Source organism: Megalobrama amblycephala, linkage group LG11, assembly GCF_018812025.1.
Source record: "Megalobrama amblycephala isolate DHTTF-2021 linkage group LG11, ASM1881202v1, whole genome shotgun sequence".
NCBI classification, from domain to species: domain Eukaryota; kingdom Metazoa; phylum Chordata; class Actinopteri; order Cypriniformes; family Xenocyprididae; genus Megalobrama; species Megalobrama amblycephala.
The window spans coordinates 16,539,345-16,565,052 of NC_063054.1; the positions used below are offsets into that span (position 1 = coordinate 16,539,345).

The window sequence follows — 25,708 nt, forward strand, 5'->3', positions numbered from 1 at the left end:
TGATATGCATGATATTTAGTATTGGCCTGTGATTCATTTTAACATGGTGAATGTCAGTGAATCTTTATTTTAAAGAAATTAACACTTTTATTTAGCAAAGACACATTAAATTGATCAAAAGTTATGGAAGTTTATTCCTAACAAAATTTAAAAAATTCAAATGAAAATTCAAATGCTTAAAAAGATCAAATAATAAATCGAAGTTTCAAAACAGCTGCTCAAATGATAAATCAAATGCAATTTCATTTCCTCATTCGGGGAAGCATGAACTATATCAAAAATCAAATTAAAACTAATTTGTATTTGATTTTTAATTTTCATTATCAACCCAGTATAAGCCTGTCATGATTAAATCTATAATTCAATGCTCAAATCATAAATCAAATGCTCAAACTAACACCGCAAATGATAAATCAAATTCAAATGAGGTGTGTCAATCAAGTGGCGTGTGGGCGGAGTTTTGAGGCGGAACAGACTTTCTTGTGTGCAATTCTAACATTATTTTAACATTATTTTAACAATATTTTAACAATATTTTAATGTTATTTTAACAATATTCTAACATTATTCTAACGTTATTTTAACGTTATTCTAACATTCCCGTTATTTTAACATTAACGTTCCCTTAATGTTATTCCATTATTATTGTAACATTATTTTAACATTATTCTAACATTATTTTAACATTATTTTAACAATATTTTAATGTTATTTTAACAATATTCTAACATTATTCTAACGTTATTTTAACGTTATTCTAACATTCCCGTTATTTTAACATCCCCTTAACATTATTATAACGTTCCCTTAATGTTATTCCATTATTATTGTAACGTTATTTTAACATTATTTTAACATTATTCTAACATTAATATAACATTCCCTTAACATTATTCTTACATTATTTTAACGTTCTCCTAATGTTATTTTAACATCCCCCTTAACGTTATTATAATGTTCCCTTAACATTATTCAAACGTTATTTTAACATTATTCTAACATTATTTTAACAATATTTTAACATTATTCTAATATTACTTTAACGTTATTTTAACATTATTCTAACATTATTTTAACGTTATTCTAACAATATTTTAACATTATTCTAATATTACTTTAACGTTATTTTAACATTATTCTAACATTATTTTAACGTTATTCTAACTTTATTTTAACATTATTCTAACGTTATTTTAACGTTATTTTAACAATATTGTAACGTTATTCTAACATTATTTTAACGTTATTCTAACTTTATTTTAACATTATTCTAACATTATTCTAAAATTATTTTAACGTTATTCTAACTTTATTTTAACATTATTCTAACATTATTTTAACAATATTTTAACGTTATTTTAACATTATTCTAACATTATTTTAACATTATTCTAACGTTATTTTAACGTTATTTTAACAATATTTTAACGTTATTTTAACATTATTCTAACATTATTCTAATGTTATTTTAACGTTCCCTTAATGTTATTCCATTATTATTGTAACATTATTTTAACGTTATTCTAACATTAATATAACATTCCCTTAACATTATTCAAACGTTATTTTAACATTATTCAAACGTTATTTTAACATTATTCTAACGTTATTTTAACATTATTCTAACATTATTTTAATGTTATTTTAACATTATTCTAACATTATTCTAACGTTTTTCTAACGTTCCCCTAATGTTATTTTAACATTATTCTAACATTATTTTAATGTTATTTTAACGTTCCCTTAATGTTATTCCATTATTATTGTAACGTTATTTTTTTAACGTTATTCTGACATTAATATAACATTCCCTTAACATTATTCTAACATTATTTTAACGTTATTTTAATGTTCCCCTAATGTTATTTTAACATCCCCTTAACGTTATTATAATGTTCCCTTAACATTATTCTAACGTTATTCTAACATTATTCTAACATTATTCTAACACATTCCTATAACATTATTCTAACGTTTCTCTAACGTTATTCTAAGATTCCTGTAACATTATTCTAACGTTATACTAACGTTATTTTAACATTCCTATAACGTAATGCTAACGTTCTCCTAACGTTATTCTAACATTCCCCTAACGTTATAACGTTATTCTAACGTTCCCCTAACGTTATTCTAACATTATTTTAACATTCCCCTAATGTTATTTTAACATTCCCTTAATGCGAAAATAACCGTTCAGTATGCCATCAGTTAGCCGGCCAATACTTAATATTAATTAAATAATCTCAGCGTATTGCCTAAAACAAAAGTTATGACTTCTGTATATGATGACTTAAATTGATACTGGTCTGGGCTTCACTACCATATCTCTGCTGTCCAGTGAGTCGTGCAGCATTGCCACACAGATTTTGAGAGGTGGTCAGCAAAACAGGCAGTGTGCCAAAGGTGTTGGCTATTTGGTAGTTGTGAGTGCAGGTGCAAAGTAAATTGTTTCTGAGATAAACTAGTATAATAATATTTCTGAGATAAACACGCGGATGTTGCCGAATTTATGGGCACAGAAGAAAGCCTTGTCTAGGCTCTGCCTCGGTACGGTGTATCAAGCCGTTGGCCATTCGTTAGTCTGGCTGTTTGATGAGAAAGAGATTAAATGTAGTTGCAATAAACACGTTAAGAATCCATCGCAGTGGAGGACTATTATTCTGCTGCACAGAACTGCGGAAGAACTGAAGACGGCACGGTTTATTGTTTGGTTGACTAATCAGCAGAAAGGGGTGTTTCATTCCCGCCCACATGTAGTGATTAAATATTCAAGTTGTTTATTCATTTTCTACCACTGAATGAAAAAATGAAAAATCAAGCCAAATTCTTGTTTTTCGTTTTGTTTGAAAAAAAAAAGGGCCGTTTTTTCCAATTTCTATATTAAATCAAAAAAGGAATGACCAAAAGATACATGGATCGTTTGAGCATTTGATTTATAATTTGAGCATTTAATTTATGATTTGAGAATTGAATTATAGATTTGTATGAATTATAGAGTTTGATTTAATATTTAATAATTTGAGCATACAAAATGCATGATATTTTTTATTTAGTACTGTCCTGAGTAAGATAATTTACATAAAAGATATGTATATATAGTCGACAAGAAAAAAAATTGCTGAATTTATTAAAATTGTCCCAAACAAAAGTTCGGGAACCATTTATTCTTAATACTGTGTGTGGTTACCTGGATGATCTACGACTGTTCTTTATTTTGTGATGGTTGTTCATGAGTCCCTTGTTTGTTCTGAGCAGATAAACTGCCCAGTGTTCTTCAGAAAGTCCTCCAGGTCCTGCAGATTCTTCAGTTTTCCAGAATCTTTTGTATATTTGAACCCTTTCCAGCAGTGACTGTATAATTCTGAGATCCATATTTTCACACTGAGGACAACTGTGGGACTCAAACACAACTATTAAAAAAAGTTCAAACATTCACTGATGCTCCAGAAGGAAACACGATGCATTTGAACAGGATGAAGTTTGAAGATGAATGTCCACATTTTTTTTATTTTATCGATTTTTTTTATTATTATTATTATTTTTTTTTCATTTAGTACTTCCCTTCGGAAGCAACAGAAGATACTTGCATGTTTCCCGGAGGACAAATTAAGTACAATTTACCTTGATCTTCAAATTCAAAAGGTTTTCACCCCCCGGTCCCTCAAGTCCCTCAGTTGTCCTCAGTATGAAAAGATGGATCTCAAAATCAACTTTTGATTGGGGCCATTAATAAATTCAATTTTTTCTTGTCAACTATATATAAACATCTTTTATGTAAAATATCTTAGGACAGTACTAAATAAAAAACAACATGCATTTTGTATGATCTCTCTTATTTTGTTAAAATTATTCACATTTTCACAGATTCTACAAGTGGTTCACATACTTTTTCTTGCAACTGTGTGTATATATATGTATATATATATATATATAAAACATGTCAAAACATGGAGCTAAAGAGGCAAGATTAAGATGTGCAGCATTATGTAATCCTTATGCTCCTTCAGCATTATGTTTTGAAGGTATTTAAGTGTTTTTAACATAGAAACACACTGAGGAGGGATTAAGAATACAGCATATTACTCCTCAAAGAGTCTGTGATCACTGAGGTGGATAGGAATGCTAAACCTAAACCTTGTGATGGTTGTCATGATACAGATTAGCACGGGTGAGATGCTGAAACACTGAAGACTTCCAGTCCAAAACCTTGAGGCATGCTGTGTCAACCTCAATACTTCTATATTTTGCAGACAATCATATGATTTCAGGGGTCAAAGAATGAAACATTATGGGCCTGTGGTTAACTGGTGGTGCTTGAGGTTTTCAGGAATGTGAACATTAAAACTCAACGTAAATGAGGCATCCTACCATGAAAGCTTGTAGATAACTTTTGATCTCCCTGCTCTTGTTGAAGTAATGCCCAACTTGCCTAAAAAAGGAAAAGGATGAAGAATGAGGAATCAGGATATATCTTCTGGCTAACTTGCAGATGAGGTTAATCTCTTGGGAGTTTCTTTCAGTACAGATACCTGTTTGAATACACATCAGTTAATAAGATTGTGTGATTTGTTGTGGGCTTACACTTGTTCATCTATTGGCTGTAAAGACACTCTGTTCCAGATAAAGCTATGAGCTAATTCTTCAGGCTTGTGATCTATCATCTGTTATTAGAAGTGTGGTGAATAGACCATGACATGTGGAATGTGCAATCAATCTTGTGTGAAATTGGTTATTTAGATATTTATATATTGCTTTATTTGACGTCTCATCCCTGTATTGATTTTGAGATGACAGGCCTAAACTCCTTTGATCTTATTTAAATTCATTTTAGACATATCTTCAATGCGTAGACCCCAAAGAATTCAGGATGTTAAAGAAAGCAATGTGAATGTGGCTACCTGCCGCATTATGTTAAGACTCACGTATCACAGTAGCAGCAGTTTCAGCCCAACGGCCAGCTGTTAATGTTCCCATCCCTTGAGCTTTACAGGAAATGACATCCGGAAGATGAGTCAAGCCTGCACCCTCTCAAATGAGATTAGATTCACACAAAACGATTTGTAGGTGTGTGTGTGTGTGTGTGTGCGTGCGTGCGTACATACGTACGTGTGTTTGTGTCAGAATATAGTTGAGAATTAACTGAATTCCAACCCTAAACCTTGAATTTGAACTGATGCAGCAGAATTGTTTTCCATACATACTGTACTGTTTAAAAGCTTGGGGTAAGTAAGTTTCTGTTTCCAATAAATGTTAACTTTATTAATTATCAAAGAATCCTGAAAAAAAATGTATCAGTTTTAACAAAAATATTAAGCAGGCTGCAGCAAAACTGTTTTCAACATTGATAATAATAAGAAATGTTTCTTGAGCACCAAATCAGCATATTATTATTTTTTTTTTTAAAGGATCAAGTGATCGTCTTTGCCATAACAGGAATTCATTACATTTTAATTATTGTTTTTACTGTATTTTGAGCAAAAAAAAATGCAGCCTTGGTGAGAATAAGACTTCTTTCAAATACAGTAAAAAATGTTTTAATTGGTAGTTTAATTATTTCAGTTAACATGTTTTTAAGTGTGGCTGTACTGAATTTATTTTAACCAATTCAGTGAAATTCTTCCTTACTGTCTTTTCAAATGAAATTCCACTTATCATTCTTATTCCACAAATCTAAATTTTGTCCAACCCTGGTCTCTGTGCCCCAAAGTGTTTGTATTATTGACATTTTGTTGGCCTCTCTTTGTTTTCTCTATTTTAATCGAACAGTCAGTAGAGTGAAGTTTAAATAAGGACAATGTGCTTGTTTCCACACTACTATCTCTCAACTCTTTTAACCTACACTATCTGTTATCTGGACAATCATTCACCACTCCCCTCAGGGTTCTGTCCACTGCTTACAAAATAATAACTCACACCATGAAGCTAATGACATAACCTCTGCATGTCTACTATAGAGCTGTCCAAGATTAATGTTTTAATCACAATGGATAAAAACTGAACTCCTAAGATAAAGCAAAAGTGACCAACACATGCACAACAAACAGGAATCATATTGTTCTGGGCCTGTCGGACACATTAATAGCCCCAATAATTATAAAGTGTTGTAAAAATGTTGTACCTGACGTTGGATGTAGTGAGTTCTCGGCCATCTTGCATTAGATGTAAGGAGCAGTTATATTCATTCCGAAAATCACAGAAAACGCCAACAAGGTAACGTAGTCAAGTAACAAGTGTACAGTACAGAGATAATGGACAGAAAAGTTACCCGCCATCTCTACAGCACGTTTGGCAAAAATTTATCAAGGTAAAATGGAGATTACCGTTGAATGAGTTGAGGTTTTATTCTTTCTTTTTTTTTTTTACCTCAGGAGTGGTTGGTAAGTAGTAACGTGCACGAGAAATGTGACCTTTATTATTATAATACGGATTAGGGGAACACACATTAATTCAATTTAATTTCCCATTTAATTTATTTTCACTAAGTAGGTTTCGAATGTGACTGTTTACATCAATTTGAATATTTTATGTAAATTGTACAAAGTATATCAGTTATTTTTATTTTATATACATTTTTATATGTAAGTATTGTGATTTGTATTTATTTATTTACATATTGAACATTGTAACTGTAGTAAGTTCAGTAGTATTTCAATTTGAATGATCACATTTTGTTCATAAAAGTACATATGAATCTATAAGCCTACATTTATTTATGTTTATGTAGTGTTTATTTATTTACACCAACGCTTAGCTATTCTACTCTGTGCGCGACTCAAGTGTCGTCTGTATTTGATGACGTCGCAGGGCGTTGCAAATAGAACGAATTTTGTCAAATGTTTGCAAAATAATATAGCCTGTATGCCTACATAAAAGCAGATTACTTAAAGGTCCTCTAAGCGATGTCACGCGTTTTTAGGCCAAAACATTTTTGACACGCTTTTCCGGTCACGAGTATGAGGTAAAACAGCTCTGTTTATTATATTAAATACAAATGAGTGTTGAAAATGATGTTATAACGTTACTCTGTGCGTTCGCTCGACGGCTGCTGTGAGACACTGTTGCACACTGCAGTAAGACAGATCAATTTTAGAATATCGTATTAAATATTGGATGGCTTGTGTTGATAAATGGCATGCAATTAATTTTAAAACGTATTGTATGATGGAGAAAATTATGTATTACTGTTAATAAAAATAAAGCTGCATCTGATTATGCTGTGTTAGCTACTTGACAAAATAGTGTTTTTCTCTGAAGCATGTTAAAGCAAGATACTCGCAAAAAAATTGATTTAAACAATAAGACTAAACGTGTTGAGCTATATAATTAGTTTTCTGTCTATAAATATATCAAAACAAATGTTCCCTTTTCTATTAAAACGTGTAATATATTAAAGCGTCTTTGGTGTTTCCATGGTTTCTACAAAATAAAACCGGAGACCGAGGGTAACGCGGGTATGACGCAATTGACAGGCGACTCTTTAGTCAAGTCAAGTCAAATTTATTAATATAGCGCTTTTACAATTGGTAATTGTTTCAAAGCAGCTTTACATATTAGAAGCACAGAAAAAAGGGAAGTGGTTAAAAATAAGCTGTACAAACAAGCGTGGTAATATGTAACATATACAAGATGGTGCTACATTAAGCCAATGTCGGCTGACTCCCAGGGGTGGAAAAAAACCCCTAGGAGAAAAACCCAGCGTGCTAACACTGGGGAAAAAAGTCCTAGGAGGGAAAAAAACCCTTGGAAGATATATATAATATATGTAAATGGATATGGAGATCAAAATCTGAATTATACATTTTTATTATAGAGATTAAAAATAGATTATATATAAATATATGTAAGCGGATACGGGGATTAAAAATCTGAATTATAGATGCAGCCAGAACTGGATCTGTAGGCCCATTGTCTCCTGGGCTATGTTGTAGTCAGGTCCAGACACAGGTTCTCCATCTGATCTGGATACGGCCTGGATCCAGCACCCGGAAAACCTCAGGATAAGCAGAGAGACAGATATTAGCGTAGATGCCACTCTTTTTATTTTGATGTACAGGTATATCTAGTGTTATAGGAAATGTTCTTGGTTCCGGCCGACCTAATTATTGCAGCGTAACAATCCTTTAACGGATTTGAAAAATGTTAATGTATTGATAATGTGTTATGTGTATGCAAGAGCAAAGAGATGTGTTTTTAGTCTAGATTTAAACTGACAGAGTGTGTCTGCTTCCCGAACAATGCTAGGAAGATTGTTCCAGAGTTTAGGTGCTAAATAGGAAAAGGATCTGCCGCCTTCAGTTGATTTTGATATTCTGGGTATTATCAACTGGCCTGAATTCTGAGATCGCAATAAACGTGGAGGACTATAATGCATTAAGAGCTCACTTAGGTACTGGGGAGCTAAACCATTTAGAGCTTTATAAGTAAGTAGCAAGATTTTAAAATCTATACGATGTTTAATAGGGAGCCAATGTAATGTTGACAGAACTGGGCTAATATGGTCATACTTTCTGGTTCTAGTAAGAACTCTAGCTGCCGCATTTTGGACCAACTGTAGTCTGTTTAAAAGCCGAGCAGAACAACCACCCAGTAGAGCGTTACAATAATCTAGTCTTGAGGTCATGAATGCATGAACCAACTGTTCCGCATTTGTCATTGAGAGCATATGTCGTAATTTAGATATATTTTTTAGATGGAAGAAGGCGGTTTTACAGATACTAGAAACATGACTTTCAAATGAAAGATTGGTATCGAAGAGCACACCCAAGTTCTTAACTGAGGACGAAGGTTTAATGGAGCACCCGTCAAGTGTTAGAGAGTATTCAAGGTTTTTTCGTGAGGAAGTTTTTGGTCCAAAGATTAGGATATCAGTTTTTTCTGAATTTAATAATAAGAAATTTCTTGTCATCCAGTTTTTAATGTCAGCTATGCATTCTGTTAGTTTTGTGAATTTGTAGGTTTCGTCAGGGCGCGAGGAAATATAGAGCTGAGTATCGTCAGCGTAGCAGTGAAAACTAACACCATGCTTCCTAATTATCTCTCCTAAGGGCAGCATGTACAGAGTGAAAAGCAACGGTCCTAGTACTGAGCCTTGTGGTACTCCATATTAAACCTGTGATCGATACGACATCTCTTCATTAACTACTACAGACTGATAACGGTCAGATAAGTACGATTTGAACCATGCCAAAGCAATTCCACTAATGCCAATATAGTTTTCAAGTCTTTTTAAAAGAATGTTGTGATCGATAGTGTCAAAAGCAGCACTGAGATCTAATAACACTAATAGAGAAATACAGCCACGATCGGATGATAGGAGTAGATCGTTTGTAACTCTAACGAGAGCAGTCTCAGTACTATGGTATGGTCTAAATCCTGACTGGAAATCCTCACAGATTCCATTTCTTTCTAAAAAGGAGCACAGTTGTGTTGAAACTGCCTTTTCTAGTATCTTTGACAGAAAAGGTAGATTCGAGATTGGCCTGTAATTTACTAAATCTCTCTGATCTAGTTGAGTTTTTTTAATAAGAGGTTTAATAATAGCCTGCTTAAAGGTTTTTGGCACGTATCCTAGTGTTAAGGATGAATTAATTATATCAAGAAGTGGACCTACAACCTCTGGAAGCATTTCTTTCAGTAGTTTAGTCGGCATTGGGTCTAACATACATGTCGTTGATTTTGATGATTTGATAAGTTTAGATAATTCTTCCTCTCCTATAGTGGCGAATGATTCTAGTTTTACCTCAAGGACACTACAGTGCACTGTCTGAAGCAAAACTGTAGACGGTTGCATGTTTTTAATTTTCTCTCTAATATTATCAATCTTGCAAGTAAAGAAGTTCATAAAGTCATTACTGCTGTGCTCTATGGAAACGTCAGCAGTTGAATCTCTGTTTCTAGTTAATTTAGCCACTGTGTCAAATAAATACCTAGGATTATGTTTGTTTTCTATTAAGAGATTTGAAAAATAAGTAGATCTAGCATTTCTTATAGCCGTTCTGTACTCAATCATTTTTTCTTTCCACGAAAGGCGAAAAACTTCTAGTTTTGTTTTCTTCCAACTACGTTCAGCTTTTCTAACAGCTCGTTTTAGAGCCCGAGTGTGCTCATCATACCACGGCGTTGGATTAGTTTCCTTAATCTTCTTTAGACATAAAGGAGCGACTGCATCTAATGTGCTGGAAAAGAGAGAGCCAATAGTTTCTGTTGCAGCATCGAGTTCTTCTAAGTTGTCAGGTATACTAAGGCGATGAAACTGCTCGGGGAGATTATTTATAAAGCAATCTTTAGTGGTAGACGTGATGGTTCTACAATATTTATGGCTGGGTGGTGGTTTTGTAGCCTTGGCTAATTGTATTATACACGAGACTAAATAATGATCTGATATATCATCGCTCTGCTGTAGAATTTCAACAGCATCAATATCAATTCCATGCGACAGTATTAGATCTAAGGTATGATTACGACAATGAGTGGGTCCTGACACGTGTTGTCTAACTCCAATAGAGTTTAAAATGTCTGCAAATGCCAATCCAAATGCGTCTTTATTATTATCTACATGGATATTAAAATCACCAACAACAAGGACTTTATCCGCAGCCAGTACTAACTCTGATATAAAATCAGCAAATTCTTTGATAAAGTCATTATGGTGCCCTGGTGGCCTGTATACAGTAGCCAGCACAAATGTCAACTTACATTATGTTACATAAAGCACCATCACTTCAAAGGAATTATATTTGAAATTCTTTTGAATGATTCTGAATATATTACTATAAATTACAGCAACACCTCCCCTTTGCCTTTCTGTCGAGGATTGTGTCGATAATCATAACCTTGAGGACTAGATTCATTTAAAGTAATGTAATCGTCTGGTTTTAGCCAGGATCGTCTGGTTTTAGCCAGAATCGTCTGGTTTTAGACGATTCAAGGCTCTTTAGTCCCGGAGCCTTGTTTAAAATTGCAATTTTCTCACGAAACATTTGGGATATCTAAGTACTCAAATGAACAAAATATATAACACTAGCCTAGTGGTTTTTGGATATTTTACTGCAAAAAATATTACATATTGCACCTTTAAGTACTTTTTATTCCAGCTAGTTGCACATTCTTTAATTCCTAATTATTACGATTATTACGATGCTTCAGATAATGTAACATTTCATAGATAGAAAGAATGTTTCTTTCCACAGTAGACAGAAATCTATGACCTGTGCCTTTTTAAAATGATGTAACTGTCTGCTGCACTGCACTGTTCTCTCCTGCATATTCAATGAAATCTGTCCATTGATTGTTTGTTCATTGTTTCCTGCTCTGCAGGGGGGAGGCCTGGGGAGAGGAGTGGATCTCAGGTCTCCTACACTCCCGCTGCTGTGAACACACTGTGAACCTCAGCTGTATATTTAATGGATAAAAGCTTTATTGATTCTTTGGACTTGTGAAGAGATTTTCCATGTGTTTGCCTGATTTAATATGATTTATGTTCACTTGCAGAATGTCTAGTTATTGGGTTCTGCATTTTTGTTTTGTTTTTTTAAATGAAAGGTAAATGTGAGGCTAAATAAACTGAGTGAAGACTGTAGAATCATGTACCTCTCAATTGCAGTACACTTCAATGTCCACTTTGTGGCAGTCTGTGTAGGCCTATTCCTGTTAGATATGCTCAGCAATAAGGATGTTGATTATCATATATTCCAATTTATATATTGACAAATACATCATAAGCATTTATAGCATTGTAACTATAAATATGTATGGTTTTATTTTCTACAAAGAGAATTATAAGATAGCTGTTGTAACTGACAAAACAACCTTTGGCTCATGCATCTGGCTAATGCATATTCATTATGTTCTGTGCTGCAGAGTCCAAATCCAAAGCCACCTGTCTGGTGGGTTATTTTGTTGATATTCGGTCATTACAAACCTTGAGTAGGAATAAATTTGTTTAGTTTAGTTTTGTTTTGTTTTTTTTACAGAGGAGAACAGGGTGCATGCAGACGAAAAGTGGCCATTTGAGCACAGTGAAAATTTACCCTTCTACAACTCTGTGTCCAAGCACAAACAAAGCGAAGAAGATGAACTCATCATTGTCCCACATGTCTCTCCTGACCATGATCTCACTGTGAGTATTAGTATTTATTTTTGACAGACTTTCAGTGAACCATTATTGTGTGTTAGTTTATACATTGATGTATATATGTCACAAAAAACAGTATTTAGGAAACTGTAATACAATTATAATTTACTATAATATATATTTTCATGTGATGTAAAAATGTATATTTATTATTATTAGGTCTATTATTTAAAACGTACTAAAGTATCTCTATTTACATTGTTCTTTCCCTGTGGATTACTGTAGTAAATACATACCTGTGATGGTTTCAGGAATAGTCTCTACAAACAAAACCATAGGTGACAAAACAAGGATGTAGGAGGGGTTAACAGGTTAATCGTGGTGATTAATGTGAAGTTATCTAGTGTGAAGTGGACAGAAGGAGATACACAAGCCATACACAAGCACCGAAGCAGGATAGACTGTCTTGACTGGACAGTTACTCTTACTGGAATTTTGTTTGCTCTACTGGGTGTGGTACTGGATGCTACTTCTTCCTCATGGATGACTGAGAGTGGGACCAGAAATCCTGTCATGTGGCAGAAAATAAGTGGGTGGAGAACTCACTGCCTGTATGCGTAACTCAGGATTTAATGTTTTGGCGTCTGCACTTTTGTTGCGAATTGTGGATTAAGAGCAAGTAGACATTACAAAATCCAACATGGAAAAGAACGAAGAGGCTAAAAAGAAAGTAAAGGCGGGATAAAGGGAGCAAGCTGCATGCTGGCACTATTTGGAATGTCGTTGCGGAATGTTTTTCTTCCATTTCTTCAGCTCTCCTGTAATGAGAGTCTTGAGAACAACATCTTTGGTTTTTAATGCACATTTTTCTGGCATCCATGATTCTGGAAACTTGATGTAAGGACAACATATTACCAAAAAAAAGACATTAGACTTAAACCAACCTCAAATTATTTTAGTAAAATGGAACAGTTTTTCAATCCAGTAGAAGGCAATAAATGGAACTTACTCAATGGTTGTTCAACAAGGGCTGGAAATTCAAGTTTTGGTGAATGGACTTGGGAAGGCTAGTGGAACGAATGTTGAATTTTTGTTACTGTAAACATAGACACATGAATTTTAACTATAGTTTGAATTTTGACTTTGTTTTTGGTTTTAATCACTTGTGAAATATGCTTGTTTGAATACAGACTAAATTTGATCTTAAAGAGACTGTAAAACATACCGGAAGGAAATGGAGAGTAAGCCCGTCAATACGTTTCTTGACAAATTAACAAACCTTTTTACTCACCATGAAAAACATGAACTCCAAACACTGACTGAGGAGAGTCCAGATGTGACTTCTTTTTGCTCTTTGACAGAAGAAGGACTTAATGGTCAACAAAAAGGTGTTCAAAGGCAGGATGGTTTCGATAATCAAGGGGAGGATTTTGCTATAATTGTTAAGATTTTACATACAAATGCTGAGGAAGACAGGACAAAGGACCAAATCAACAGATCAGAGCATCAGAATGTTAATGAAATAGATTTTTCTTCAGAAAAGGAGGAAGTGGACTTAGACCTCAATGTTATGCACCAGAGAGATCATTACAATAAAACATCAGTAGTGCGCCAGACTGACCAGGATGTAACAGATGGTCAAGCTGACACACCGTCTAAATCACTTAGCGACGTCTCAGCCTGTGACAGTGCTAACAGACTGGACAAACAACTTGAGGATCCAGCAATCGGTACAGTGGATAATACAGAACCTGTTTTCAGAGAAGGATCTTTAGACGGTGATCAAGAGTTTGTTTCAAAAAGCAATAGTAAGGAAACGGTTGTTATGGAATTAGATATCTCCAGCAATGAGGAGCTGTTTGTTGAGGAAGAACCATTGAAGGACAAAGTCTGTCAGGACGTCCCTACAGACACTCAAAGCAGAAATAATCTGACTGAATTTTTAATAACAGATTCTTTGAATTCATCCACAAATAACAATAATGACATTTCAATGCAAAGTCACCAGGAAGTATCTGCTTCTGAGAGCAAAATAGAGTCTGATGGAAATCTTCAAAACACTGCAGATGTTCCAGAGGTAGCCAAAGCTGATGTAAATGAACAAATTCTGACTAACTACAGGGCATCTACAAACATGGACATTCAGGCCACATTAGCACATTGTGAAGTTCATAGTCTCACTGATAAAAAGGTTCTTTCCTCAAACTCACCTTTGAACGCCAAAACCGTGGTCATCACCCTTACACGTGTTGAAGCTTTTTCTGCAGGATCGTGTGATGATACTGAAAAGATCCATCTGAAAGATGAAACTGCAGGTAGTCAAGCTATATTCAATGGAAGCAGCACAAGTTCAGACAGCAATTTTGTGGAGATCCATCCACCTACCTCAAGTCAGGAGAACCAAATAAGACATTTTGAGACTGGAGGTGTGATTTTAGAATGTTCTGACCTCTGTGACACTGAAGAACAAAGTTCCAGTTTGTCTGAGCTAGATAATAAGACTAATTCAGAACCAGAACCAGTTCCTTCAGTCATCCAGGTGGAGACGAAAATGCATACCGAGGGAGAAATGAAGAGAAATGAGGACGGAATAATACAAGACACTGTGTTAGATACAGATTCATCTTCCACTGAGAAGACCACAGAAGACCAAACCGTACTCTCCCCCACTACAGTAAAAGAGAAACCGCTCCAACTGTCGTCCCTCTTCACTGGGCTGCTCAGCCCCAAAAAAGAAGCACTTGAGGAAAAAGAAACTACAGAGCAGTCCCAAATCCCTGCCAAACGAGGACTTTTTAGCGATCAGTCTAACAAGAAAGAAGTCAAGGGAGACTTCCTGGAACAGCTTACCCAATTCCTCAGCAAGGGGGAAGGGAAGAGAAAGCAAGAGAGCATGTCAAGCCCCCCACTGTCTCCAATCGGTCAGGAACCTGCAGAAAAGCCAGAAACAAATGTAGAGGAGCCGGTCATTTCCCATTCTGAAGAAACAAACAAATCTGCAAATGCAGAGACAGCCTTAGGTGCATTGAAGGCTTTCTTCACAGTTAAAACTGCCAAGAAGGAGACTTCAAATCGCATGGACCTGGACACTGTAAAGAAGAAGATCAACAGGGACAAAGATGTTCTCAGAGCTTTCTTTGACAGGAACTCAAGCAAGTCTCCAGACAACAAAGAAACTACGGATTCTAAAGTATGAAGTGATGATTGCATTCATTGGTGGCATCTCAGTATCAATACATAAAGTTTATATGAAAAGTCTTCCTTTATGTGCACCTAAAAAATGTAATTATTTTATTTTATTTTATTTTATTTTATTTTATTTTATTTTATTTTATTTTATTTTATTTTATTTTATTTTATTTTATTTTATTTTATTTTATTTTATTTTATTTTATTTTATTTTATTTTATTTTATTCATCCATCTGCCAGGTCATGGGGATGCAGTATCTTGATTATTTGTTTTGTTTTGTTTTGTTTTGTTTTGTTTTGTTTTGTTTTGTTTTGTTTTGTTTTGTTTTGTTTTTTGTTTTATTCATCCATCTGCAGGTTCATTGGAATGCTGCATCCTTTTTTTTTAATTTTTTTTTATTTATTTATTTATTTATTTTTATTAGGTCCTTTAATTCAACATATTTTAAAAGTATAATGCACATTAATTGTTACTCTGTTGTGTCTTAGACTGAAGTGAGTGAAGAGCACACCCCAAAGCGACTTCAGACTGTCTGGCCTCCACCAAAACCGAAAAACGAGGAGGAGAAGATTGGTCTAAAATACACGGAAGCTGGTAAGGGCTTATTGTATAATTAGCAAAAAAAAGTGTAAATGTTTGCTCTGATTCAAATATTTGCCTTTGCATCTAATGGAACAACACTGTCCAAACATATTCCAATACATCTCCACCCTAAATCTAAATGTGTTCCTAAAGGGCAGTTCTGCAGATGAAATAACTTACTTTGGATACAATGTCAAATTGTTTGTTAATTGAAAGAATATTTGTTTTCTCAGTAATGCAATCATTATTCTTGCTGCATTGAAAACTACATAAATGTTTACATTCAATACTATAGTTTTATAATAAACCTTATTGACCATCCGTTGCATTACCCGTATTGCAGTATCTTGTAGATTTAAAGGGTGTGGAGTCCTCAGACACACCTAAGTACACACACTCAGAGTGTTGTTGTCATATGTCTTAAATATACTTGAGGAAATTTGTTATCTTACATAAAAGTCAAATAGTTTTTCCCATGGTTGTCTGGACTCTAGAAAAGGCAGTGATCATATCTATATAACAGTCTCAACACTGCCATCTATTGGAAAGTTTACATCTACAATATTTAATGGATATTTAGTTTGGGGTCAGTAAGATGAAAAAGAAAAGAGAAAAAAAAGAAATTAACACTTTTATTTAGTAAAGATAAAAGTAAAGTAAAGACATTTTTTAATGTTACAAAAGATTTTTATTTCAAATAAATGCTGTTCTTTTGAGCTTCTTATATTCATCAAAGAATCCTGAAAAATAAGTCACTGTTTCCACCAAAATATTAAGCAGCACAACTGTTTTCAACATCGATAATAGAAGGGTTTTTTAATTTAAATGTAATTTAATTAAAAAATCAGCAAATTACAATGATTTCTGAAGGATCATGTGACACTGAAGACTGGAGTAATGGTTGCTGAAAATCACAGGAATTACATTTTAAAATAGATTAAAATAGAAAACAGTTATCTAAAATTGTAATAATATTTATTGTTATATAATATGTATTGTAACAATATTACTGTTTTTACTGTATTTTAAATCAAATAAATGTAGCCTTGGTGAGCATAAAAGGCTTCTTCCAAAAAAATTCTTACCGACCTCAAATGTTTGAATGGTAGTACATTTGTATATATTATAAGGTAGATCACTATTTTATGTGGTTTCTGGCACTATTCAATAGGTTTTGTGATATGTTTAGCCATAATGTTGTCCTTGTTTTATGTTCTCAGAGCATCAGGCTGCTCTTCTGCAGCTAAAAAGAGAATGTAATAAAGAGGTGGAGAAGTTACAGGTGAGAAACTCAAGAACAGTATTTTACAACTGAATGGAAACAGTTTACTAATAGCATCAAGAATTTAAAACCTTTCTCAGGAAAAGTATGTTTCCAGAATCAGTTCTTTTACAAATGCATTGTAGTATGCAAGCACGCGAAACACACTCGAGATTTCAAAGATTGTGTCATCTGCTAGGAGTCACACTACTAAATGTTTACATTTACTTTACATTATTCTTATCAATTTAGTAGACATTTTTTATGAAATGTTACACCTTTTTCACCAGTTCATGTATTCCCTTGGAAAATATATACTGCATATTGTTGTTTGGACTCTTTAATACAGGCCGACTTCAAACTTGAGCTCTTCCGGTTACAAAAGAAAAACGAAGAGGATCTGTCCAGACTAGCAGCAACCATTGCAAGCTTACAAAGAGAGAAAGACAAAGATCTTCACAGAGATCACAGAGACGTTGCCGTATCCACTGAAGACAACATCAAAACACGCACCTTCAACTCTGTATGCATTCAGACAGACCGAGAGACATTCATCAGGTCTGAGGAGGCCAAGGAAGCACAGAGCAGGAGTCTTGACCCCCTGCCTAAAAATGCTGACGTCAACTCAACAAAAAACTTTACTAGCAGACAAAAGACTGCCCCACCTGTATCACCTCAGTTACAGGTGGATAGAAACAAGATTCCACCTCCTCCTCCTCCTCCTCCTCCTCCTCCTCCTCCTGGCCCTTGTACTCCTAATGTACCTCCACTTCCTGCTCTGCCACTGGATAATCCAGGAAGTGTGCCTCCTCCACCTCCTCCGCCACCTCCACCCATGACAGGATGTGGTCTTCCACCGCCACCACCCCTCCACTCTACCTCTAATCCCCCTTTTGGAGTTGGTATCTTCCTCAGTACAGCAGAAGACAATCCTCCTCGCAAACCTTCAGTGGAGCCAGTCTGTCCAATGAAACCGCTCTACTGGACACGAATACAGATTCAAGATAACAGGTATCTCTCATCACCTTATCTCATGTTTTAATTGAAACAGGGCATTTACTACATTAGATCTGACTACAAACCTAGTAAAAATGACTGGCGGGCAATGGAGGAAAGCATTGTTTTGCCCTCCAGGGGGCGTTCCCCTCAGGGCGTGACGTCACGTGAAAACTATCAATAGACATCAATGACGCTCTTCACCGAGAGCTTACATAGGTCCGCTAAAAGACGCCTGCTTTCAAACGCTTCCGCTCCCGCTTTCAAAACGAGAAGGGTCTGGCTGCAGACCATTGGCGAGAGGAGCTCCACACTCGAACAGGAAATACGTCACCTCCACTTGTGTTTTATTAACATCTACACCTACCCCAACCCTAATTCCTACTTCTAATTGTTAGAAACACTTTCAAATTCAAACACTTCCGTGTGCTTTCAAACGCTTTCATCGTAGCCAATCACAGACATATCTGATGAGTGCGTGAACACAATGGCCAATCAGAGGTGTTTACGAATCCACTTAAAGGATTAGTCCACTTTTAAATAAACTTTTCCTGATAATTTACTCACCCCCATGTCATCCAAGATGTCCATGTCTTTCTTTCTTCAGTCGAAAAGAAATTAAAGTTTTTGATGAAAACATTCCAGGATTTTTCTCCTTATAGTGGACTTGAATGGGCACCAAACGATTGAAGGTCCAAATTAGTTTCACTGCAGCTTCAAATTGTTCAACACGATCCCAGATGAGAAATAAGGGTCTTATCTAGTGAAACCATCACTCATTTTCTGAAAAAAAAAAAAGAAAATTATATAAGTTTTAACCATAAATGCTCATCTTGAACTAGCTCTCTTCTTCTTCTCCTCTATTAGAATTCTGGCAGTGTAGACACTGCTAAGCATAATACTGCCCTCCACAGGTCAAAGTTTGAACTAATTGTTATATACTATTGAACTAGCATATTGCATATAAACATTAGTTAAAACTTTGGCCTGTGGAGGGCAGTATTATGCTTAGCAGCGTCTATACTGCTGGAATTCAAATAGAGAAGAAGAAGAAGAGAGCTAGTTCAAGATGAGCATTTAAGGTTAAAACTTATATAATTTTCATTTTTTTTTCAGAAAATGAGTGATGGTTTCACTAGATAAGACCCTTATTTCTCATCTGGGATCGTGTTGAACAATTTGAAGCTGCAGTGAAACTAATTATGACCTTCAACCATTTGGTGCCCATTCAAGTCTACTATAAGGAGAAAAATCCTGGAATGTTTTCATCAAAAACCTTAATTTCTTTTTGACTGAAGAAAGAAAGACATGGACATCTTGGATGGCATGGGGGTTAGTAAATTATCAGGAAAAGTTTATTTAAAAGTGAACTAATCCTTTAACAGTGCTCAAAGTGTCACATTTTTAAAATTTCGGTACCGACTTGGTATCGCGGTCGGTACTTTTAACAACACTACTAGTAGGTAGTATGGCATAGTGTTTTATTATTACGTCTTATTAAAAAAATAAATATTTTAAGTCATTGCATGTGACAAAAAAACTTAATAAACATAAAACATTACATATATAAAATTTTATAGAATTTATATTTATTTATATTTTATAGAAGGCCCCTTAATGACTGTGTCAAGATTAATAAGTCTTTTAAAATATCAAATAAGTATTTAAAGTAGATTTTTAAAGGTATTTTCTTTTTCCTTGTCATGGTCAAATAATGTCATAAAGGCTGAATAAAACATCTGATCATTCATCACTGGTGATCATTGAAGATATATCGTGATAAAGGGTTTAGCCACTGACACAATCTGTGTTGTTTTAGAATTATTTAAATAGTATTATAGTATTTATTAATATTTTAAAATAGCTTATATTTTTATCATTTTTATTTTAATATTTGTTTAAGTTTTGGTACTTTTGTTATGTGCTTTTGACTTTTTTATTAGTTTTTTTTTTTTTATATTTCTATTAGATTTATTTATTTTTATTTCAGTTATAGACAGTTTTAGATAACAGTAACAACACTGATCACAATTTGCTTTTAAATAGATAATAAGTACTTTAAACTAAAAAAAAAACAGCATATCATCCCACTCTACCTGTATTCACCCTGCCATATAAACAACATTTCCATTGTTCCTCAATCAAAAGTTTCCTCAAACACGCAATGTATGTCCACAAGTGATGTTGACATTTTCAACTCTCCCTCGTCAGACCTCATGGGAAGTTTAAGACAGACCACTGCAGACATTTGTCTGCATGAGGGGCCAGCCACAGGCTGAGCGGCAGTCTTTCCAGGACCTCTAGTGGCGGTGTGGATTTCTGTGGGATTCAGCTCCCCGGCCACCTCTGTGCTGTTGCAATGTTATTTGACTCCTCATGAAAGCTTTCTGCTCTCTTCGTGCGCATTTTGTCAAGCCAAAGCCGAACCCAGTCAAGCTTAGCTATGCGCCGTCGTCCTGGCTCCTTAATTATTTTTATGGGAGAGAAAATTTAGCAAGTCAGATTACTAACATTCTGCTCCTGTTGATTTTCCTTTTCCTGCTTTCTGGCAAGGTTGCTCAGCAACAGTAAATAACTCACGTAACTCATGTAACGTGACTTTTACAGATGCCAGTGTTAGGAAATGCTTTGGTTGGTGGACTGTACTATGATTTTGATCTCGATAAGCATTAGACTGAACAGAAAACGGCAAAAAAAATGAAGAAAAATAAAATCTCTCCTCATGTCTTTCTGTCTTTTCTTAGGAATGATATGCTATGGAGTTCCCTGGAAGAGCCACAGATAATAAACACCAATGAGTTTGCGGAACTGTTTGCTAAAGCCACATCGCCCACCAAAAGAAAGCCCCTATCCGAAGCCTATGAGAAGAAAACCAAAGCCAGGAAGGTACCGCTCTTCCCTGAAGATGAGAAAAATGACATGACGTATATAGGGGATCTTATTCTGAATGGCAGTCCCATTCATTTTATACGCGTGCTTTTTGCCTTTTTATATCTATGTAGCAAATGCAGTTTGCTACACATTTATATAGTAAATGTAAGGTTGTGGGTTTGATTCAGTTCTTTGGATAAAAGCATCTGCTAAAATGCATAAATGTTATTCGTTGCTCAGTAAGTTTAGAATGTTCAGATTTGAGAAGTGTCCACTAGGTGGAGCACTTTTCAACACTTCCAAATTATATGTATGCCTGGAACACTAGCACAACTGATGCATTCATCCATTCACCTCTGCTAATTACTTTTCTTATACAGAAACATCATTTGTCAGGTGCAGTCACTTTATAGAAAATCCACTGATCTGATGCAAATGCTTATGCGTAATATCAGGATCCCACAAATGCCTCTACAATAGCCTTTGAAATTGATATAATTATATTGAAAATGAGGATAATTTGAAATAAATGAATCTGTTTATGAAATGTGATCATGCCATTGTTACCTTTGGCAGGCGGATTTTATAATGGAGGTTTGGAATTTCCCAAAGTTTCTTTTGTTATTTGTTCATTCCACTTTTGCATAATACAAGAATGAGTCTTTACAACATTGTATTCATATGGTGGTATAAGCAGAAGGTCAAAGTCATTTGGAAATGTGGGTTGTCTTGTCAATTTGGATTTTTTTTTCTATTATCATTACTGTTGAACTTTTTTAGGTCATTAAATTACTGGATGGCAAGCGCTCTCAGGCTGTGGGCATCTTAATCTCAAGTCTCCACCTAGAGATGAAGGACATCCAGCAAGGTAAATCACATTGAACAGCCTCATATACTGAGAAATACTCGACCACCAGCTTAGCAGAGTGTCATTTTATTCTGTCCAGACTAATTTTGCCTCCACTAATAATAAACAGACATGTTAAATGATACATATTTGTGTGGCCTGGATAGTGAAAGGCAAGCTAAGACATGATGTTGAAATAATTCTGTATATAGAGACATATCTTGCAACAGTGTGATTGGCTCCAGCTCTTATCAAGGATAAATTGGCTGTATGTTTGTTAAATAAACTTGTCTTGCGGTTTACCACTAGAAATATTCTTTCGCATGTATATCAGCCTCACTTACTAAACGTATACTTTTCACATTGACGATCTTGAATTCATCACAGCTTGCCTTAACAGAGTCAGACAGACAGATGTTTTTGATGATTATAGTAAATTGAGCAGTGAATGGGGAAAAAAAAGCTCTCAAATACATATTTAGACTTTTACATTCACATATCACATCCATGACACACATATGTCCAATAACTAATCAGTATTCTTGTCTAGAGACTAATACTTCTTCATTACACAGCTGTTTTGAATCTGGACAATTCTGTGGTTGACTTGGATGCTATTGAAGCCATGTATGAAAATGTAAGTATCCTGCCATATTGGAAACTTACGCTAAATCCTTGCCTCCAAAGCAGTAGATTTGCATTCACAAAGTTCTACACATTCGCACCCATTGCATGTTTTCTCCTTTTCAAATAGTAAAAATGGAAGTTACGATGAGGCGCTTACAATGGAAGTGAATGAGGCCACTTTTTAGAGGAGTAAGAAATGTAGAGATTCTAATTGTTTATAAAGCATTTTATAATCAATTTATTATTTATTATTCTATTATTGAGCTGTAAAGCTATTTAAATCATAATTTATACAGTTATTTTAGGGTTTATGAGTTGTCATGGCAAAACAGTTGGATGTAAACTTTACACAGAAAAAGTTAATAAGCATTTTTTCACACTAAAATCACGCATTTTGTTTAATTTTTGTGGATATGCTATTGAAATAGTGAGTATTTAATGTTTACAGATTAGCCCTGTTAACTTCCATTGTAAGTGTCTCACAACAACCCTCACCTTTCACCCCAAAATCACTTCAGAAAATGCACAAAAAGTCTGCAGACTCTGTATCACCCTTCTTGTCTCTCTAGTTCCAGTTCCAACATAACTAAATAATTGATAGTCCTTTGTGGTTTCATAAGTTTATGTGCGTATCATTGGTCAGTTTTCATATGAATGCGTCTGTTCTGTTTCTCCCAGAGAGCTCAGCCTGAGGAGTTAGAGAAGATTAAGAAACACTATGAAACCTCAGACGAGGAGCAGGTCAAACTACTGGACAAGCCTGAACAGTGAGATATTCCAGAAACACACCAGATAACTCTCTTTTTCATGCATTTAGCGACTAGTGATACGTCAATTGTCACTTACAAGGGCACTTTCTATATGCACTTTGCAATGTATACTTCTCTAAGGTTCTTTAATTTGAGGACAAACAGTAGAACAGGAGAAAAAGTAGTGTTTTTTAACACTACACACTTAAGGTTGACAGATGTTCATTGCTTTTCCTTGACAGGTTCCTATATGAACTCTCCCAGATCCCTGAGTTCTCCAGTCGAGTTCACTGTTTCATTTTTCAGTCGAAGTTCACTGACGCCGTTGCCTCCATACAGCGCAAGACCGAGATTATTCTCCACGTCTGCAAGGTACAAAGGCACCTTCAAAGGGGTCAGACCTCAGATATTATCAAACATTTGATAAAGTATCGACGCTGGCATTCTTAAGAGCAAAAAACAGCTTAGGCAGCTGCGGTTTATTCGAGTGAGGTCTAAGTGCTTGCTTTGTTTCCAACATCTCCAGCATCTCCATGTGATAAATGCACAAATAAATGTTGATGTGTCTTTTGTGTTTTAGTATCTGTTGGAGAATGATAGTGTGAAGGAGGTGATGGGACTGGTGCTTGCTCTGGGAAACTACATGAATGGAGGGAGCAGAGCTCGAGGACAGGCCGACGGCTTTGGGCTTGAGATTCTTCCCAAGCTTAAAGATGTCAAGAGCAGGGTAAAGATATTCTTCATTTCGTGAGCCCATGTTTGGCACTGTGAAGACACTATAGCCTCACAAACTGAGCCTCAACATGATTTGTTCTTTCTGTTTGCTAGCAGTTTGTACAGACTGATGTACTGTTTTTTGACATAATTCTCTATATATCTACAGGAAAATCAAATTAGTCTGTTGGACTACATTGTTTCCTATTATCTGCGTCATTTTGATGAGGTAAAGCATGAGTGTAATCTTTCATATGCAATTTTTTTATATGCACACAGCAGATCTATATCTGTTCACATTGTTTTCAGAGTCAGTAACGCGACTCATTTTTCGTCCTATATGAAATTAAACGTGTTTTTAATTTCTATTTAATTTGATTCTTTTTAAATTCTATTTAATTTTAATTCGGAAAATTACATTCACAGGAATAAATTACATTTTAAGGTCATGTGTGCACCAAAGCTTTTTTTCTACGGCTAGCGTACTTTTCCAATTGTTTTCAATGAGAGCGCTGCATTTTTTAAATGCGTTACGCCAGGAGCGTAACGAGGCGCTGAGCGTCTTTTTCACGCTCAAGCGCTGAGAGCTCGGCATTTTTTACCGGTCGCCTCGAGTTGAAGAATGTTCAACTTTGCGCTCATCACTGTCACTTTTTAGCCAGCCGTCCAATCAGAGTGGAGGAGGGGCAGGACAAATACAATACCGACCAACTGTCACAACAGTTGCTCAGTGTTGCCAAGTCTGAGGTTTTCCCTACTTTTACACTGTTACCGCGGGTTGTTTTTCATGTCCGCGGGTTGAATCGACCCAAAATAACGCGATATTTAGTCTCTGGAATGCTAATTTTACCAGGGGAGCCCTGCCAAAAAAGGTAATTTTACCCCCCGGAACACGATTTTTACCTTGGGACCCCCCTGAAATGTGATTGGGCTAATTTTGGGCTAGTTTTGAGAAGCAATTGACCCTTCGCCGGAAGTTTGATTGACAAGCGATCTAACCAATCATAACTCCGAATCCGCCATTTTGTCCGACAAAGCACTCAGGAGTTAGAAGTTTAACCTCGGTGGACTTGAACTTGAAAAATGGTGTGTACTGACGCCTTTCCGAGTTTGTAACAACATTCCTTTTCATGTTCATTCATGTTTATTTGATGCTATTAGTTAACTAGTAGGAAGAGATGATCGGTTCATGAGCCGCTTGAGCTGAGGTGCTACAGCGATCTGTCACGACCATGGTCACGACACATTAAAGAGCCACAAAACGGTTTTTATTGTTCGAATTTCTTTAAAAAAATTACACAATTTGAAAGCTGGGACTTTGTTTAATATCATAAGTAACAAGCTCTGTCTTGTCTGTCGACGTGTTGTCAGTTTCCTCTTTGCTCCACAATGTATTTTTCACTCTGTGTGGCATGACAGCGTCATGGCTTGTCGGACAAAGCAACAGTAACTAAGGGGGGCGGGTCTTTGCGAAGGGTCAATTGGGCGGGTTTTGTTGTGAAAACCTAGCAACCCTGTTCTTGCTGTACAACGACATCAACAAGCAGAGAACGTAACAAAATGGATGACAAATTAATATTGCTGGTCTCCGAACATACATAGCAAGTACTCTACATTGTGTCGACATTTTAAGTCTGAAACAAATTTCCTGCAAAATCAGTTATAAGTTACAGTGCCACGGATGTTCCGTATCATTGCATCAAAGCGTCTCAACGGGAAAAAAAAAAACGCTGCGCTGCAGAAGCCCTCTCAAGCGCTCACAGGCATTTTCAGCAGTGTGCCTAGCTTTGGTGGACA

The 25,708-nt window shown here is 35.3% G+C and overlaps 1 protein-coding gene across 3 annotated transcripts in view; it reads left to right on the plus strand.

Annotated features, from left to right (window-relative positions):
• The window catches only part of fmn1 (formin 1), a 35,403-nt gene that overhangs the window by 1,955 nt on the left and 7,740 nt on the right, over positions 1-25,708 (plus strand). For 2 of the 3 annotated variants that reach the window (XM_048206341.1, XM_048206342.1), the window contains 11 exons: positions 11,973-12,118; positions 15,753-15,858; positions 17,067-17,128; positions 17,457-18,118; positions 20,848-20,989; positions 21,755-21,842; positions 22,397-22,458; positions 23,127-23,215; positions 23,440-23,569; positions 23,778-23,924; positions 24,081-24,140. In XM_048206341.1, coding sequence (XP_048062298.1) covers positions 11,973-12,118; positions 15,753-15,858; positions 17,067-17,128; positions 17,457-18,118; positions 20,848-20,989; positions 21,755-21,842; positions 22,397-22,458; positions 23,127-23,215; positions 23,440-23,569; positions 23,778-23,924; positions 24,081-24,140 — 1,694 coding nt within the window. Of the gene's footprint in view, positions 1-11,972; positions 12,119-12,428; positions 15,264-15,752; positions 15,859-17,066; positions 17,129-17,456; positions 18,119-20,847; positions 20,990-21,754; positions 21,843-22,396; positions 22,459-23,126; positions 23,216-23,439; positions 23,570-23,777; positions 23,925-24,080; positions 24,141-25,708 lie in introns of those variants that run through there. The other variant, XM_048206340.1, reaches the window with a different exon arrangement.